Source organism: Capsella rubella, unplaced genomic scaffold (genome assembly GCF_000375325.1).
Source record: "Capsella rubella cultivar Monte Gargano unplaced genomic scaffold, Caprub1_0 scaffold_7, whole genome shotgun sequence".
Classification (NCBI taxonomy): domain Eukaryota; kingdom Viridiplantae; phylum Streptophyta; class Magnoliopsida; order Brassicales; family Brassicaceae; genus Capsella; species Capsella rubella.
In genome coordinates this window covers 890,422-909,368 of record NW_006238917.1, presented here as the reverse complement: position 1 = coordinate 909,368, position 18,947 = coordinate 890,422, and the positions used below count along the sequence as shown (strand labels likewise).

The following is an 18,947-nucleotide window of genomic DNA, read 5'->3' as shown; positions in this document are numbered from 1 at the left end:
CCCCCCCCCCCCCCCCCCAAAAAAAAAATTAATAAAATTCAAAAACGTTAACCTGATACGTTAAAGTGAGGCCCAATGACTTTCTTTTGGGCCAAATGCACCAATTTAAAGGCCCAATGAAAATCAGGAAACACCATTACGACCTTGAACTTCACAGGTGGTCCGTTTCTTTTTTTTTTTTTTTTTTTTCGCATTTGTTCCATCTCCTTTATTTGCACATTTGTTCCATCTTCTTTATTCGTAAAAAATAAAAACACAATAATCTATTAGCTAAAATTCAGAACCTGAAAGAATATATTTGTTTTTTTTCTATGGCCAATGCACAGTTCAGCCAATGATGGATGTATATAGTTTGCAAAAAGAAAAAAAACCTAAAGAGAGATATATACGCACAAAACTTACGATAAATCATTATTGATTCATATCACCACAGTACAACTATCATGTTTGCATGATTGCATCCCACCACTATGTAATGTCTATACCATGAGCATCCATCGATTTTTAAAGTTGCAAAGCATTTTTTTTTTCTTCTTTCGAAACTCGTTAACATAAAAGCTACACTCACGTAAACATTTGAAACATATATGATATATGCATGATTGCATGTACACACACGATACATTCCATATATATTGAAATATATATATTTGGAGTTATACAATTGGAGAAACCTAATGACGTACCAAATGACGCCACGCGAAAAATCTCAACGAACACTCCACCACAAACATATTACATATATATAGATTACAAAAAGTATACATCTTAAAAGCCATAATTAGTGGATTGCTATCCATTTACTCATATATAAACACACACCACACATAACATAACAATATGTGTTATGACGAACGTACAATACAAGGCGACAAAAACATGGAAACATAATTTAGGAAAAATATATGGTTAAATTGTTGAATTAATTAGTAATTAGTATATAATTTTCTTGATATGTTCAGTACATCCAAAGATTTCGCGAAAATTATCTTAAAGAGCATTCTATTTATTTGTTGCAATCCATAGCTTCTTTCATTTTCGTTTTTCCTATTAATCAGTCAATAAACATAAAACATTTGCAGCTCACTTTCATAGAAACGACAGATTTTGGTAAAGAAGAATTAAAGGGAAAGAGTGTTGCATGTTAACATCCATTGCCAAATATGATTTAGCGACACAGTTAGGTTTTTACCATTTCACGTAATTTGTCGTTTTATGGCCTTTTTTGAGTGATTAATAACTTTACATGCGTCATTTAAATTACAATTACTATAAAAAGTCATATAAATAATAAAAGATACAACTTTGTACTAAAGTTTTCCTCGTCGACTTTAATTAAAGATTCAAAATTAATGACCTAATCGGTAGCCGTCGGCTAAGTAAGTAATTGACATATATATAAGAAAATGAGCATACTGCATACATATATACAAGATCCATAATATACACGAATTCGAAACTGATAAGAGGTTTCCTCAAGCAAAGGGAAGTTCGTTAATTAGCATAAGGGTAAAGAATATTTTTTTCTCTTATTGATTCGCATGACCATTATATGGGTTATATCTAAGAAACTGTAGATGAAGATCCTTTTTTTTTTTTTAAGATAAAGATCCTTTAATTGTACGTATATCTACATATATGTAAAAGAGATATGAATGCAATTCTAAAGTTGTTAAAAAAAGTTAGATAAGGATTTTTAATTTAGTTGTTTGTATTGTATTCATGCTTCTTTTTTCATTTGGTAAAATGTATTGTTTTCATGCTTCTACGTACATTAGTCACTGTCACATGGGTGAATTACATACGTACTCTTTTCTGTCATATTGTCAAAATCTTGTATTATTGTGATAATTTTCTTGTTTATTTAAGCAAATTATATCACTAAAAAATTTTAGAGGATAACATTTTTTCTTATGAGGACTATTTTTTCTTTGCAAACGGAATTTCCTTCAATAATATTATATAATTAAACAAATAAAGCAGCCGACACTAATTATTATGCCAAGTCTTTCGATTTATATTGTACCACTTTTTATGTTCTAGTCAAAGAGAGTTTTTTTCTTATTGACAATAATTAACAGATCGGATTACAAATGTCATCAATATAGACTTGAAATGTAGTGAGTTCTAGTCTACTTATGTTGGGCAAAGCTAAAAGGTTAAATATGTATATAATATAATCTGATTATATATTTACGTGTTAAGGACTTAAGGTTCAACGAATATTCAAGCTAAAGTTATGCCATCATTTTTTCAAGTAACTGTGTGCTTTCCGTCTTATAAACTTTTTTCATTTCCCATGATGCGTGTATTTGTATTCCATAGTCTTTGATACAATAGTGACGTTAATTTTCTTTTTGATATAAAGATGTCTGTAATTCCACTTTAGAAAATTCGTTGTATCAAAATTTTAAAATTGAGCGACCTGAATAAGAAAAGCTATACGTACGCAATATATAGAATTGAATTTTATAAAATGATTATCATAGAACATAACTTTGTCTTGACTTAATTAATTGTAAACGATTACGTACATATATACGCGTATACTGGCCATATATAAGCCCATGAAAGCTGGTTGCACAAGCTTGGCTCTTGGCACATCGACCGGTCTGCGATATGACTTTTTTCGGTGATTAACAATAGTAATATAGGTCCCTCCACTTGAAAACTTTTGTCTACTACACTACGCATTAATTTATATTTTTAAAACTTGCTTATAAATAGACTTAAGATGCGCAAAAATTTCACGTACTATCATATCTATGTAAATATATGTGTTGGAATATTGATTTATTTACGATCAAATGAAATTGGGATCATAGAAAAAGCGAATACGTGAAGCTTTTTCTTTGGACATTAAAGTTTGATTTCACATGCATGAGACCGAACCAAAACATGAGTCTGGCTATTTATAAAGCTTCGGCCATTTAATAAGCTAAGTATACAAATCATATATACGTCTTTTGTCCTCTCTGCTTTATTTTGTATGAAATGCATGTGGCCGTTGCTCCACATTTTATTTTTCTGATCATATATAAGCTAACAAGAATATATATTATTAGAAACCTCAGGCTTGTGTGATTTAAAGCTCATCAAGCACATTTTTTCATTACTATTTCCTCGATTTTAATCAGTATTTTTGTTGAATCATCTAAGTCTAAATTTGCTATATATACTTAAGAGTCGACGTATTAATAATTTGTAGCATGAATGTTTCCGTGTAGCAAGCAAGTAATATACTTTTTTGGTCGTAGGTTAACTTATAGGGTTCTTTACAAAAAGCATTGGCCTCATCTCCCATGCAAAGCATCAGTTTGGTTCAGTTAAATTGTAAAGTGTGTTCCTTAGATTCTTTCTTTCTTTTTTGGTTTTAATTAATTTACTCCATCTCTCTCTCTCGCTTCTATCTTTTTCCCCCCGATGAAATGATGATTCTAGTCCCTCTCCTCTCCAATGTGTGTCGTTCCCGTGTTGAAAAGGAAATTGAGAAGGCAAATATAAAATAAAGAATTTTTTTTTTTCCTTTTTCTTTAAGAAAGATAATTAAACAGTGAACATAAATAAAGAACCAAAATTTATTTAGCAAGAACAAAGAACCAGAATCACTATATTGTGGCTGTCAATATCATAACTAGTATATGTTCACATTCCATATTTTCTTTTTAGAAACATATTTACGAAAAAAATACTGAATAAGATCTCAAATGGTCGTACGTGGAACGTTTTCTGAAATGTATAAATATAATATCATGAATTTAATTATATTTTTGTTTTTGTTAAATTTTATAACAAAGCAATTCAAGAGGAAGTTATTCTATTTCAATATGAAAGGTAAACTTTTTCTAGGTAATATAAAGAAAAATATCTCATTCTTGAATATATATACACTTTATAAAACGTGTGAAATGTGGAATGTTTTCTTCATCACTAAGGTATTACAGACATTTGGTTATTGAAATTTCAAATAATGTTAAATTTTTTTTATTTGTTTTTGGGTTAGAGCTATGGTGTCCCACAAAATATTTCATGCTTTTAAAAAAGTTTGAATCTACAGAAATAAAAATTTCCCCACCATAGTGCAACATGACTCAAAAGCTGTTTTATACAGTATAATCTACGGTCGTACATCGTATATTTGCAAAAATGAGCAAAATGATTCTTCTTGGTTTTGTCTATAAATATGAACCTCCAACAATTCAATTCTTCCCTTTTCCCCTTCTAATTTCTCTCATCTCTCTATATTAGAATTTTTTTTATTATGTTGTCCACTGTACCGGCCTTTTCATTCTCCGAACCGGGTTTGGTTAATCAATTCTCGGGTTTCCAAACCGGGTTCACTTCTTGGGAATGGGACTGCTCTGATCTCTTTTCCGTGGACCATTTGTCTCTTGAACCTGAACCGGCCGTACCATCCCCTTGTTATGGTGAATCCGACGCCGGTTCCGTCAGAACTAATTCCGGTAATCATAACATGAAAACCGGTTCTGATGAATTTTGTACCGGATTTGACGACGCCAACCAATCAGACGGTCTAGCAAAAGAACCAGGCTCGGAGGACCACAAACAATTGACAGCCATCACGAATTTCGGTTCGGGAGAGCAGAATCATGACCGGAAAAAATTAACCCAACCGGAGATGACCGACGAGCGGAAGAGGAAGAGGATGGAATCAAACCGGGAATCAGCTAAACGGTCGAGAATGCGTAAACAGAGTCACATCGATAACTTAAGAAACCAAGTAAACCGTCTCGATTTAGAAAACCGTGAGCTCGGGAACCGGCTCCGGTTAGTTTTACACCAGCTCCAACGAGTGAATACGGACAATAACCGGCTCGTAACGGAACAAGAGATTCTCCGGCTGAGATTGTCGGAGATGCGTCGGGTTTTGATCGTTAGACAACTTCAACAACAGCAACAGTGGGAACTTCATAACCGGAGAATGATCATGACTGAACAAAACCACCCATCTTCGATCATCGACCAGCATCTCTAAGGAGAAAACAAAATTATTAATATAGAAAATTTAGAACGATAACCAGAAAAAAAAAAAAAAAAAAAAGATGGAAGCCAAAAAAAATCTCTCAATGTCTCTCTACCTCTCTATGTATATGAAATGAAACGTTAGGAAGAGATAGTTTTCTAATTTTCCACTTTCTCTTTTCTTTCTATATTGTAACTTTATGAGATAAAGAGAAAAAAAATTAAAGAGAGATTTCTTTTTTTCCCACTCGTCTTGTGTATGATAAATAAATAAAATTAATACAATGATATATATTATTACTTAGTGGAAAGGCTTTATGCGCATTGACATCATAGCCCATAAGGCCCATAATTGTATTAAAAAAAGAATGATTTGTATATTACATTATTAAATCATCGTACTTAACCGAAGTCTAATTAAACGGTTAACAAAGATCGATTTCGGCCCAAACACACTCTTGGATCAGAAAGCCCAATGCTTTTAGGACCTTGAAGTCTAGTTTCATTTGAAGCGCATGTTAACCCTGAAAGGCTGAAACCTTCTCTTCATGAAAGAGCAAGATAACCCTAGTTTGGTCTTGTTTTTGATGTAGGACAATTAGAATCAAGATTGTGATTATATTAAGTAACAATCAAACAAATCCAGATTGAGAAATCGGAAACGTAGAAAGAATCAGAAGAACAACGATTTTCTAATTTCCTCTTAGAAGACAAAACAGAGAAACATAAGAGAAAGAGAAAAAACAGAGCTTTTTTTTTTGTTTTGTTTCCGCGTCAGGACTAGTTTCGAGTTTTCAGGTTGTTGTGTAATGAAAATAGTCACCACTGTTTCTGTTGTTCTCAGCGATGGGGCTGCTCACGGAGCTGTTGTTAGAGAGTGAACAAAATGTAGACTTTTGCAAAACCCCTGTAGGAGAAGATCCTAATGTTGGGCTATTCGTTGTGCTGTTTAGTACTTCACCTAGAGGACCTCCTAAGGAGTTTCCCCATGAGATTGGTATCCAAGTATTCACCTTTTTGGCAGCTGGCTCGAATGTTGTTTCCTCGGTCTGAATCGAAAGATCAAACTCGCGCGATAGCCTGAGAGGCGAGAGCGTGGTTTTGTCTTGAGCATTGTTGTTGTGTGAGGAAGAAGGAGATGATGATGCGATTGGAATTGACATGGAAAGCTGTGTCCAATCTGATTTCACCTCTTCAGGCCAAGAATTGTGATTGTGGTTCCCTGTATGGTTGTCTTGATTGCTGCTGAAATCAACGTACGATGATCCATAGGTTCTTTCGGTATTTGCATTGGGGTTGAGTAATGAATCAGAAGATATGTGTCCAAACTCAAAAGGGTTGCGGTTGTTTCTTTGTTTCTGATGAACAACAGGAGCTTCCTTGGGTTGCAAATTGACTGTGGAAGGATATATCGGAACTCCTTGCGGATTTCGAACTCTGTTTCGCAAGAATCAGTGAGTGAGATAGGAACAAAAACCTGACGAATATGGAAAGTATCAAAAGATATGTTTCCTCACCTGTTGTTAGGTAGAGACTCTGTAGAAGGATTGATATATTGACCTCCAATGGCAAGGCTTCGGTTACTACTACGAGAATTGCTCTTGTTACTATTACCAGCGACCACAGGCTGTTGCGGTGTAGTAACCGCTTTGGAAGCTGCAGTGGCAGTGGCGGTTTGGCCAGATTGGACTTCCACAGGCTTTCTTGAACGATGACGGCCTCTGTTGATGTGTCTTTCGCAGTATTTCTGATCAGGAACAGCGTCTCTTGAGCACCGCCATTTCTTCCCATCTGTTCTACGACATCTCCCTGGTTCAGGATCCATGTTACCGCCTGCGAAACCGAGATGGAAAGTTCCCCATCCGACTGCACACAAAGCCAGAGATATACATACATACTCATTAAAACCATTGAAACAAAATCTACTAAAAAGCAATCAATGTTGTATAGACTTTTCAACACAAATGACCATTTAAGAACACACCCCATTGGCAACAAATCTTTAAAACCCTTATAGCAATGTTATAAAGGAGTTGGCACCAAATGACATCAAATACTTTAAAAAACTGATTCTTGGATTATGCAACCACACCACAAAAGACTTGATCAAATTCCCAAAACTTTGGCAAAGCACATGATCATCAATGGCAAGGTATGTGGAACTAGAAACGGTATAAAAGAAATGAAGCTTACAAGAACTAGGAGGCAAAGATCCATAAGGATAAAAAGACTTCTTGATAGAGATGAGCAAACTAGAAGGAACAGGGACATTGGCTGTAATATACTTATAGATCAACGCTTGTTGCTCTAACTCAGCCCATTGAGTCAATGTGAAAGGACCTTTAACACCTGTGAAGTTCCCTTGCATGCTCATGTTCATCATCATTCCACCAGAACCATATCCTCCTGCATTCCACAATTAAAAAATGTTTCTATTTAGAAAAAAGAACCAAAATTTGAGATTTTTGCACCAAATACAAAGACATTATCGGACCTGAGGTTCTAATGTAAGAAGGTGGAGGAAGAAACGGCGAGAGAGGAGAGCTCTTGTTATTACTGTTACTATCCAAACCGACATATTTACTGAAATCAAGAGCTTCTGGTTTATCACAGAAGCTAAGCATTTGTTCTTGCCGGCGAGAATCAGAGGAAAGAGGAGAAGCAGATCTTATCAGAGGAATGCCTTGGTGAAACGGCATCGTTTTGCTGTAAGCAGCTGAGAAAGATGAAGACAAGTTCTCTTCTTCCTGATCTCTAGTAGTAGTTGTTCTAGCTAGCTTCAAGCTTCGTTGCAAGTAATCATCACCGTTGAAACCGGATCTGTCTTGTTTAGTTCCCTTGAGTTCTTTTTGACCCGGTGAACCGTTTTCATTACTAGTAACCGACCCAAGAACATGAACACCAATATCCATAAGAAGAAGCAGTGATTTAGGAAGAGAAAAAAGGAACTAAAAGGAAAAGTTAGATAATGACTTGAGAGATAGTTGCCATGGGAGGAAGAAAGCTAGAGCTAAGCTCAGAAGAGAGAGAGAGAGAGAGAGAGAGAGACAGAGGGAGAAGAACGAGGCGTAAGTTTTAGTTTTTTCTTGTTTATCTTTTTTTTTTTCTTTTTCTTGAAAGAGAATTTTTTTAAAGAAATAATAATAATTGGGAAAGGAGAGATGAAGCTTTGGGAGGAGACAAGAATGGTGTACCTAAAAACACAATCCGGATCTCGGACATGTTACAACATATTTATCCATGCTTTTTTCATTATTAATTTTGCTTTTTAATTCTTCTTGTTTGTTTGTTTTTTTTTATAAAGTTTCTTTTCTTGCTTTAAAGGTACAACACAAGACTTAGCTTCCAACTGGTTCCTCCTTTACACTTAGTAGTAAAAGTAATTTAATTATGTGTATTAATCGACGTTGATTATTACATTATGGTCCCAAGCTAAACCATTTAAGTAAGTGTAATGGTCGTAGTTTCTCTATTAAGAAAAGAAAAAATCGTAGGCTACTTTGTGTTTTATTTGCAGTATTGGGATATTTCCAAAATTGTAGGCGATTTCTTTATCGAGGTTACTGTTTTTAGTTTTTACTAATTTCCTTTTCTTGTGATATGTTTGCATTTTGGGAAAAAATTAGCTGCAACGTTGTTACAAAAAGGTGAAACTAGCTGTAACCCTGTGGAGAATTATTATAACTTATAAGGATCATTGTGGTTAAACAAAGCAATACATTTACTTCTGAATAGAACACTTAATTCATATTGAGATATAAATTTAAAATCGTTGTGATTTTTGTTAAAGCTTTTTTGAACCAGAATTTGCAGAAGGAAACAAAGGGTACGAAAACTTTAAGTGAGATTTTGCAGTATATGTATTACACAAATACAGTCACGCTTTTAGTGAGATTTTTAGTATAGGAAACAAATAATAGAATTGTCCTATTCAGATAATAAATAATAGTATTGAGTGGAGTACCAAATATTTATCAAGATTCACGTGGTTCCAATGATATTTTTGGACCATCTCTTCTTGGTCGTCTCCCCGATGATTTAAGTTATAGCAATACACTGGATGGGCCATTTTTCTTATATTCTTGATCCTATGTATCTTGAGTATATATTACATCAAACGCCTATCATATGAATTTAACGTAATCTAAAAAGTTGTTTGGACGTAGATTTTGCTTTCGTTGCTCATTAATATTGCTGGATTGAAGTTGTTTTAGTAAGCGTCGCTACCAATACCATCCAACAAGAAACGTATATGTTAGTTAAAGCTTTTGCGTAAATGTCCTAAAAAGATACTAACTCACATAAAGTCACAAGTGGTGTCCATGCATCGATGATGTAAATAAAATTAAGTACTCAAATTAAGTCATTTAGTTACCTAGGCTAATACTATGGCCCTGTATCGACCAAATTAAGTACAACGATTTCTCTCAGGGGCGGACCTAGGTGATGGATGGTGGTGGCATTTGCCCCCAGTAACGTATAAATTAAAGAAATTTTAGTAGTAAACAATAATGTTGTAATGGCAAAGTGGTTAAAACTGTATTCATTAATAGCTTGTGATTGCTGCTTCGATTCTTTATAGCTACATTTTGCATCCATTAAAATATTATGCTGGATCTGCCCCTAATTTCTCTCGTGTTTTCTTTTGACTCACTTCAGTTTTTGTAATGTTTATTAACGAGATTATTAATCGTAGAAAGGTTATAAAAAGATTTTACAGTTTTTAATATCGAATGGTTGTTAGTTAAGTACATCGTTTTACATAAATTTTTGCGGGCTACCTTTTGTACGTTTCTTAGTCTACTCTTTCGCATAGGTTACGACCTATATCCCCCTCGGCTTACAAAACCAATGATAAATAAACAAAACTAAACATGATAAAACCAATTATTTTACGCAACCAAGGCATTTTTGGGAAACGGATGCAGACTTTTTAAAATCATAAAGTATCCGAATATTTTACACTTCTTGATGGTCTACAAAGTAACAGTGATATGTCTCATGGACCAAAATATATGCTTCACATAGTACATGTGTTTATGATTTTCATTGTTCAAGTATGTACTTACGGTTATGGATATGATTTCTGTAATGACCAGTTATATAAGCTACACTATTCTGTATACATTTTTATTTTCTACGGTTACATGATTCAACTATACCACACCCGTAAAAACCTAAACAATATCGAAGGATAACTTTTTGTCATTATTTTGAATAACTACTTTATTCATCGATACTTTAATCGCGTCACTTTAAAATTAATTTTTTTTAATCACTGTAGCAAACGTACTCGCATTTACTAATCATTCGATATTACTAGAAAATAAGCTCTGGATATGTCTTAAGTAGATGATTATTGATGTAATAACAAACTCAAAAGAAATAAATCTTTGTCTTATGCAGAAACATATAAGACGATATGGACGCGTTTCGTTTTCAGTGAGAGTAATAATAGTAAATATTTTTATATAATTATTAACTAATTAACTAATATCGGAAATCATAGTAAGCAGAGGAGGGAGGAGCGTGGTGTTGTCAGAACTATTTATTTAAGTTTATGAAATAAAATATTAGAAAAACCCTTCTAGCTAAGGAAAAATATTTTTAAAAACGTGTAAATGTGTAATATACAAATTATAAAACGCATGCAAAAATTAAGAACCGGCCACCAATATAACAGCAGGGAAAACCCTAATTCGAAATTGAAATTGTGTATAGTAGTTGCGGCCAAAACTGAAATTGGTATATATGTTTTCTTTGAGAGTTTTGACATATTTCAATTATTGGGTACAGATTGACAAAAAATATATTTTGGATTCCCTATAAAGCAATTGAGAAATACTACAATACACTAATTCGCTGGTAGTAATAATTAGCCAGAAAAAGAAACAAAACATTGGGAACAAGGAGAGTGGGTAAAAAGGTAAATTTGGGTAAGATGTGGTGAAAAAAGAAGGACTTTGGGTGGCGTGAGAGGGGAGGACGAAGGACCCCATGAAGAGTGTCGACATGATAGGTGAGAAGATGATGAGAGAGTATTATATTATTGATAGGTTCTTTCTTTTCATTACTCTTTTAGGGTTTTAGATTAGCAGTAGAGTATGTAGACAAGAAGCTACCTAAATGGTTTTGTCGTCAAATCCGTTTTTAAAGACTTTGGTTTTTGGGGTCAAAGCCTAAAAAGCTCATGCGGCTACTCTACTATGCATGTGTATGGTGGACTCATCTTTTTTATTTAATTTCATCTCTTTCTTTGATTAGGTGTGCCGTGTGCATTTATACCTAGACAAAATAAATACTGTTTTAAAAAAAAAATATCGAATGTTATATTATTCAGTTTTGAAAAAATTTTAAGTATTTATATAATAAATGTAATACTATACCATATGTCGTAGAAATCAACATTTTGTTTAAGGGAAATGTAGTAATTTTTTGATTGGCCTCAAATAAAATACGCCTAGCTTACATACAACGTCTATAAAGTTAATTCTGGTATTCTGATTAACATTTGCATTTATGTAACAGATAACTGTTTTTTTTTAGGTTTATTATATATGAATAAATTACTCTTCAAATCCAGTGTTCATATAATGTATTTGAATCCTTCACATCGAATAACTCATTAGTAGTCACTTAAATAGCAAAGAAAACAAACCTTATATATAGGTTCAGGTAGTAATATTATTTAATTAGTCATATGAATTGTACTTTTTGGTTTCTAGTAAAATTCTGTTTGAATTGTACTTTTGTATAACAGGGAAACAGCTCACGTTTTTACGAATCTGAATTAATACAACTTCAACAGACCAATGTACTTTACTAATATATATTTTATACTGGTATTTAGTTAGTTCGTTTAGCTTGTTTTTGTTTGATCTGATGTAACCAATTTTTAATAAAACTACAAATATTTGTAGTCTGATTAGATGAGTGCTTAACTAAATCGTACTTAATTTGAAACAACATTCTGACTGGATTATACTGTTAAGTTGTACTTTTTACATCTCACTTGACTTAAACAATTAACATTTAAATTTGTCTTATCATCAAGATCCGCGTAATTTTCGTATGCAAACGATCACGATCATGGAAATTAAAAAACATTTTTCCAAACTTCAACTCACAGATAAATAGTAGAGGGTTTATAATTAACACATGAAAAAGGACACCTAAACTAACGATTCTTGGCGTGATAAAGGCGAAGCAATTTAGTTTGTGTTTGTCGGTAGGAAGCATATATAGTAGAATAAACATGCATGGGTCCAAATCATATCTTTCAAAACGACTTCATTTTTTTTTTCGTTTCTTTGCTTTAAAATAACAAATTATAAGAAAAGAAGAGATATCAAAACGAATACAAACCTTTACATCGAAATGGAAGGTTCGTAGAGAAATAGACATGGGAGCACAATAAGACATCAAAGCATGGGCTCCATGCCATATTCTCTCATTATTGTTTAATTTACATATACCGAATAGATAGTATTAAAATGGGTCTCCATTTCAGTTTCATCCAGTGTGTCTCTAAGGTTCGCACACATTCAACGTATATTGCTCTCTTTTTCTCTTATTTTTGATTTTGTTTATACTCGTGATGATTGATGATAGCGTTATTCATGCACATACTCGACAAGTATCCACGACAAGATAAAAGAAAGAAAAAAACACGACGATATTAAGAAATATCTATAGTCACGTACTCACGTCATAGTATTAATAAGAGATTTTGTTATAATTATATATATATATTTGAGAGAATTAGATCAATTCGAGGCTTACTAAAATAACAATACGAAGGTTCCGAACAAATATATTAACAGCTCGTGAAGCTAGATCCAGTAAAGGCTGCCTCTGTCTTTTAAATTAAGGCCCAATAAAATAAATGGGTACTAATATATTTCATGACCAAATTCCACATTGGGCTTTAGTAAATGCGCCTAACAGGGTTTTTATCATCTTTTCGACGTTATCTCAAAACCAAAATATATATGATGAAATTGCAAAACGATCGTTGAATATTTTCGTTATTTATAACAGTAATAAGATGCACTTGGTAAAAGATGCCACCTGTAATTAATTTATGGAATAGGAATGGAAACTATTTTTTTTTCAAAATTACAACAATTTACAGGGAAATTCATCTTTGTAATTAATATATTTAACCCCACACGCAAAAAAAACTTTCTATATATATGAACCATAAATATGGGATGCAGAATATGAAGACCAGGTCTGTTTGTGGATAGAATTTAACAAATGATCCAACCTGTCCACCATAAATCACAAAATATATTGATTAATTTTGTATTTGTTTTCATATATCAATAACGCCGAATGTAAAAAAAAAAATTTTTAAAAAATATTGGATGGCTGTCATATTCAGTACATTCCAATTCAAACTATTGGCTATTTTACTTTTGTTTTTATAACAATTAAATAAACATAAAGGGTAAAACCAGACACAAAGCCATCTCTTTGGTCTCATTCTTATTGCTTTTTTCATGAAAAGCCAAAGCCAATATACAGTGTAAAGAAAAAAAAATTATATATTTGTAAGACAATTCAAAGGAGGATCTTGCAGAGGTCATGAGAGGCATGTATCAGTAAAAGAGGCACCTTCCTATTTTATTAGGGTTTTGGAGTTTTCTTCTTTACATTATTTTTTTTCAGTATGATTTTATATTTTGTTATTTACAACCCGAACCAACCAACAAATTATTGTTTCCAAGAAGATGTTATAGACACCGATTCATAAGGTTTAGAACTAGCAAGTTTAAGAGGTCTAAAGTCTATGAATTAGCGGTTCAAATCCAAGGTAGATTGGTTTACTAGTATTAAACAAATCTTAATACGATCGACAAGTTTTTGGTTAAAGGTGATAGTTTTAGTCTTGGGAGTTTCAAACTGGTTTTGAGGAATGAAAAATATCTAAATCTTTCTTAACGTGTATTTTATGTATCATCATCAACTGGTGTCTAAAATTAGGAAAACATATGAGGACGAGAGGACCTAAAATATATGGATTATAAGAAAAAGTCAATTAGTAAAATTGTTTAAATCTTGGATCTACAAAAAGAAATCTTGAAAACTGGTGTAGAGAATTGAAGATCATAATAATATATTGTTGCTTTTGCATGGCTTTTTCTTCCATTAGTTGGATCTTTTTTTCCTTTTAACAAAATAATAATATTGTTACCCTTTAGACAAAGGAGAGCGACTTCGTTAGCTTTACATATCCTCAGTGCCTTTTTGTCAATTTTTGCGTAAGAATATCTAACTAGTAAATATTTTTGTATAGAAAACAAGAATCTCTCTGATTACAGAGTTTTTTTCTTTTCAACGAAGACAAAAAAAAATAAAAATAGAATAGAAAATGCTTTTCAACGGGATGGAATAGCTATGACCTTTTTGCATGTATAGCATACGTAGGTGGCTTTATAGAGAAATTACTCTTGTTTTTTTTGTTTTTTGTTATATAATCAATGTGAATGAAACTAGTAGGAATAAATTGTGTAGTGAGTGAGTGAGTGAGTGAGTGAGTAGTATAATAGGAGATGACGCCAAAGGATGGATGGATCCAATCCATGGGGTTAATGGATATGCAGAATAAAGAGAGAATGACATAAGGATTCAGATGTGACGTGACATATTGGCCTCGATTACTTGGACTATGACATTTCAGACCTACCTATTTCTTTTTTTTTAATCCCCCAAACAATAGTAATAACTTCCAAAACACTAATCTAACAAGAAGCTACAATTATTATATCTTCAATATATACAAAGTATAGGTCAATGAAAACACTATAAGCTTAAATTTACTTAGAATGTTCCGTATGGTTTCATGTTTTGTCGTCGTCATATGGGTTAATTATTGGTTTCACACCAGTAGTAGTAGTAGCACTTAAAACAAAAAAAGTCTTAACAGGTTTTGAGATTAGTGTTGTACAGAAGAAAAGCTAGTTGAATAACAAAATCAGATTAGACAGGATATAAAAACAAAAAGAGAGAGAGAGTTAAATCAATTGTATGATTTACATTAAGAAAAAGGCCCAATGGGCTATTTTATTTTTTCTTTTAAAAATTTGCAAGCATGCGAATCGCAGAAGAAAGAAAAGAAAAGAGAGAGAGAGAGGAGAGAGGAGAGACATGCTCTGATAAGTGGTCGCTGTCTTCACTCTCTAATCTGCTGTCTGAGTAATTGGCAGTTGAATTTGCTCTCTTCTCTCTCTCTCTCTCTCTCTGCATGCAAAATCTAGTTTTAGATTTCGTGTTGGATTCTCTCTTCTCTTCTTCTTACACTTACACACCTCTCTCTTTACTTCCCCAATCTACCCTTCTCTCTCTAACGTCAACGTTATTATCTCTCTCCCTCTCTCTCTCTCTAACGTACATAATAATTATGAGTATTTGTTTTGTAATTATTTTTATTTATATTGATGAATTTTAAGATTTATTGTGATTTTTATTTATATGTATATATATAATGATTTGTCTATTATTGTGTTTCTCCTTTCTCTTTCACCATACATGCAAAATCTCCTGCATTTCTGTCTCGTTCGGGTAATTATGTGATTTTTAAGTGTGGTCCTTATTCCTCCTAATTCCTAACTTCTAAACTATTATATATTTATATTTATTTATATCCTTTTTAGAGATTTTTTTTTCTGTACGTGTGTGTGTTTTTAAGTTTCAATAACTACTCACATGTGATATAATATGTCGATATATATATAATTGGAGTTATTCATTTCAATGAATTAAGGCATTAATACATATACGCTGACATTACCAACCAAATGTTTCTGCTTTTATGGATAGTTCTATATGTTGCACTTGATTATAGATACTATATCAAACTGGTTTATTCATATCTCCGTACCCCCCAAACACAACAAAATGTGGACCATAATAAATTGGGTGAGAGAGAAGATCCTTGGTTTTGCTTTGGTTTACTTAAGATAAATTAGCTTCTGATTTAGAATTTTATAAACTGTTTTTCTTTTATTTTTATTTTTTAAAAAAAGATAAATATATATTGAGTTTTTGTTCAGTGTTCAGGAATAATCTCGTGTAGTCCTGATTGAGAACAAGAGGTCGATATACATAAACACGTGAATATTTTTTGACGACCGTACAATAAAACACTGATGTATATTGATCTTATTCAAATTCTAACGAGATTTGGCAATCCAAGATAAGGATGATATCTTTATAGATCGTACAACACAGCTAAGATGTATATGTGTACTCGGTAAAGTTATAAATTTTAATTTTAATTATTCAAGACCGATTAAACCGAAACATAACCGGAATAATCTTACAAAATTTCCTATCTAAAGTTTGTAGAGAAGAAAATAGAGTAGGGATAGAAAGATCAGTACAACGTATAGTCAGCATGGAGCCAACGAGTCGGGGGTCTCTATCTGACCTAAAGATATCTCTCTATCTACAGACTACAGCTGCTTCGCCTGTGAGTGATGAAAGATCTCATCAACGCGTTTCACGTTTGCGTTCTCTTTTGCTATTTTGGCGGTTGTTGACATTTTTTTTTTTGTTTATGTCGTTGTTTTGACTAATTGTCAAGTTTTTTTTTTAATTCAGGAAAACAAAATAAAGCAAAAACAAAAACAAAGAAAAACTGTTCTCGAAAAGACATAAATAAAAGGGAAACTAAAACAGGAGATTAAAAATGGTATATGTATGTTTTTGGTGGAATATATAATGATTACCAAAATCAAAGGAACGAGAGAGGGACCTCATCGGTGCATATATGATTTTCCCTCCTAAACAACTGCTCCCACTATCCTCTCTTTTTTTTTTTACTTCCAACCAAATCATTCTCACGAGAAAATCTGTCTCGTGATCACTTTCATGCAAAATTTATATAATCAAATCTTTTGTTTCATTTTTTTTTCTATCAAATTATTGCTGTTTTTGGTCGATAATTTTGGTGACTACAATATGTTAATGTACACACTTAATCTTATCAAGAAACAGTGATTTTTTTTTTATCCGTGAAATTAAAACATACCCAAGAAAGAACACCATGTAAGTTTAATAGACGTAATATATGATTAGAACAGCCGAAAATTTGCATAACAGAGTTTGGCAATTATGCAGTATTGCCTTCTAGTCGAAGGAAGTTTTGTTATGATATGATATCCCTCGTGGGGGAAAAAATCAAGCCTAATATGCTTATTTAAAGGATATTTAATTTTAATGCTTTAATCATCAAAACAAAAGTTCTTTGCTTTTAAAGGTTACCACCGCTTAATTCATCATTAGGAGAATATTTAACTTTGATCAAATTTTCCAAATACCCTTCTTTTACCCACACTAATATTTCACCATTTTTTATTTTTAAAAACATAGGTTGGCATTCAATAATTAACTACATGTTTCAACGTAAAACCAGACTTAACCCATATAAACTTTTCTTAGTAAAAAAATTAACGTTTCTTACAAGAATGTTATAGTTTGATTGTTGGGTTTTGGTTAATTTTTATATTTAAATTCCCTCTGCTGCGTGCTTGCAGGTATTTGACCGGCGACTATACATTGAAAGCAAAATATGCAGCAGGGATGAGTTTAGTTAGATCCCACATTCAATTTCTTTGTCTTTCTTGTTATAGTCGCGTGGGAAGATAGTAATTGCAAAATTAGATTTTGTTTTTCTTGTTCCTCAAAATTTTTGACTGGCTTGAAATTTACTATATTTCAACACTAATATTGATCAGTTTTATTAAAAAGATTAGTTCAATTTTAGAAAAAGAATTTTGCAAAATATTTAAAGTCAAAGTAATTAAAGATGGATGGGTGGTGTCTTCAGCAAAACGGCGCCGTAGAGGTGTCTTATCCTACATTACAGCTGGTTGTGGCAGACATCATAGGGCCTACGTATATTTGAGCTTTACTGTACGTAAAGCTTTAACATATCTAGTTAGTTCTCACAAAAAAGTCTGATTCCTAACATGTATATATATAAATACGAATAGATTACGTTTACGTGTATAGATAGCTTTTTCGCAAATTTCTAAACTAATCTATCAGAACAAGTGAATATCAATATTGATTTTATCGTAAACCATACATATTTAGTCGTGCATTGGGATCTAGTGCCTTTTATTTTCCCCCCCAAAACAAATTCTCCTTCGACCGGTTAAAGTATAAGCACCACATAAATATAATTTGCTGCGGAAGGTACAAACATGTCACATATATAGAGACAGCATCGTGTACACAAATAATGTTGTTACATGTATTGCAAATCAAAATATATAAATACGAGTAGCGAGTAGCGCGACCCACTTGGTTTTTGATATTTTGGACGATAACGAAATGAAAGAGATGAATTCAAAGGATACAGAGCTATATATGTCGGGTCATTTAGAGCCGTGACCAAAAGTTTCGTCGTAATTTCTACGGTCGGTCATGAGAAATTTTGGACTCTTCTTCGCTCTTTTATCAACTTCTGAATAGCTTTGTCGGATTATAGACTCGTATTCGTATCTCCCTTTTTGATTTTATTAAACAATGATACGTAAGTTCACGATAAGAAAGAGGTCTTTTTAAGTATTTTCTTTAGTTTAATATTTTGATTTTATAAATGAGTCATACACAAGGTTAAAGTTTAATGGTATCCAGTTTTTATAAAATGTTTGGAGAGTGCGTTCGAGTGTCCTACCACCACCGTACCAACTCGTATGGGTTTATTATCTAGTAGTAGGTTTTTTTCAGTGGTCTTTATAATTTAACCACTCTAGCTTATTTTTAAAAATTAAGTTAAAGAATATCGAAATTTCTGATTTTTGAAACCCAAGATCTTTGAATGCTAAAGATTCTTGAATTAATGAGTTTTATGGGTTAAAATGATAGCTGAAAAAGTTACGAATGATTGCAATAGATTGACCTATGTAAAACATATCTATAAGTACATTAAAAAAACAATCTGTGCTCAG

At 32.6% G+C, this 18,947-nt stretch overlaps 2 protein-coding genes across 2 annotated transcripts; one reads left to right on the top strand and one right to left on the bottom strand.

Moving 5' to 3' along the window:
- Positions 1-4,021: 4,021 nt before the first annotated feature.
- Positions 4,022-5,148, top strand: LOC17879520 (bZIP transcription factor RISBZ4). Its single transcript, XM_006286207.2, has one exon. The coding sequence runs from the start codon at positions 4,262-4,264 to the stop codon at positions 4,994-4,996; it is 735 nt and encodes a 244-aa protein (XP_006286269.2). The 5' UTR covers positions 4,022-4,261; the 3' UTR covers positions 4,997-5,148.
- Positions 5,149-5,609: 461 nt separating this feature from the next.
- On the bottom strand, positions 5,610-8,087 carry LOC17880933 (growth-regulating factor 2). Its single transcript, XM_006283430.2, has 4 exons — positions 7,478-8,087; positions 7,177-7,389; positions 6,501-6,849; positions 5,610-6,420 (listed from the first exon to the last, which is right to left on the bottom strand). The coding sequence occupies exons 1-4, from the start codon at positions 7,893-7,895 to the stop codon at positions 5,778-5,780; spliced, it is 1,623 nt and encodes a 540-aa protein (XP_006283492.1). The 5' UTR covers positions 7,896-8,087; the 3' UTR covers positions 5,610-5,777.
- Between the last annotated feature and the right edge of the window lie 10,860 nt (positions 8,088-18,947).

Excerpts from the sequence above, each read along its gene's own strand:
- LOC17879520 (XM_006286207.2), top strand. The coding sequence starts at position 4,262 with ATGTTGTCCACTGTACCGGCCTTTTCATTCTCCGAACCGGGTTTGGTT.
- LOC17880933 (XM_006283430.2), bottom strand. The coding sequence starts at position 7,895 with ATGGATATTGGTGTTCATGTTCTTGGGTCGGTTACTAGTAATGAAAAC. Across the intron at positions 7,390-7,477 it reads TTCTTACATTAGAACCTCAG|GAGGATATGGTTCTGGTGGA; the intron begins GTCCGATAATGT and ends TGTGGAATGCAG. Across the intron at positions 6,850-7,176 it reads ATCTTTGCCTCCTAGTTCTT|TCGGATGGGGAACTTTCCAT; the intron begins GTAAGCTTCATT and ends CTTTGTGTGCAG.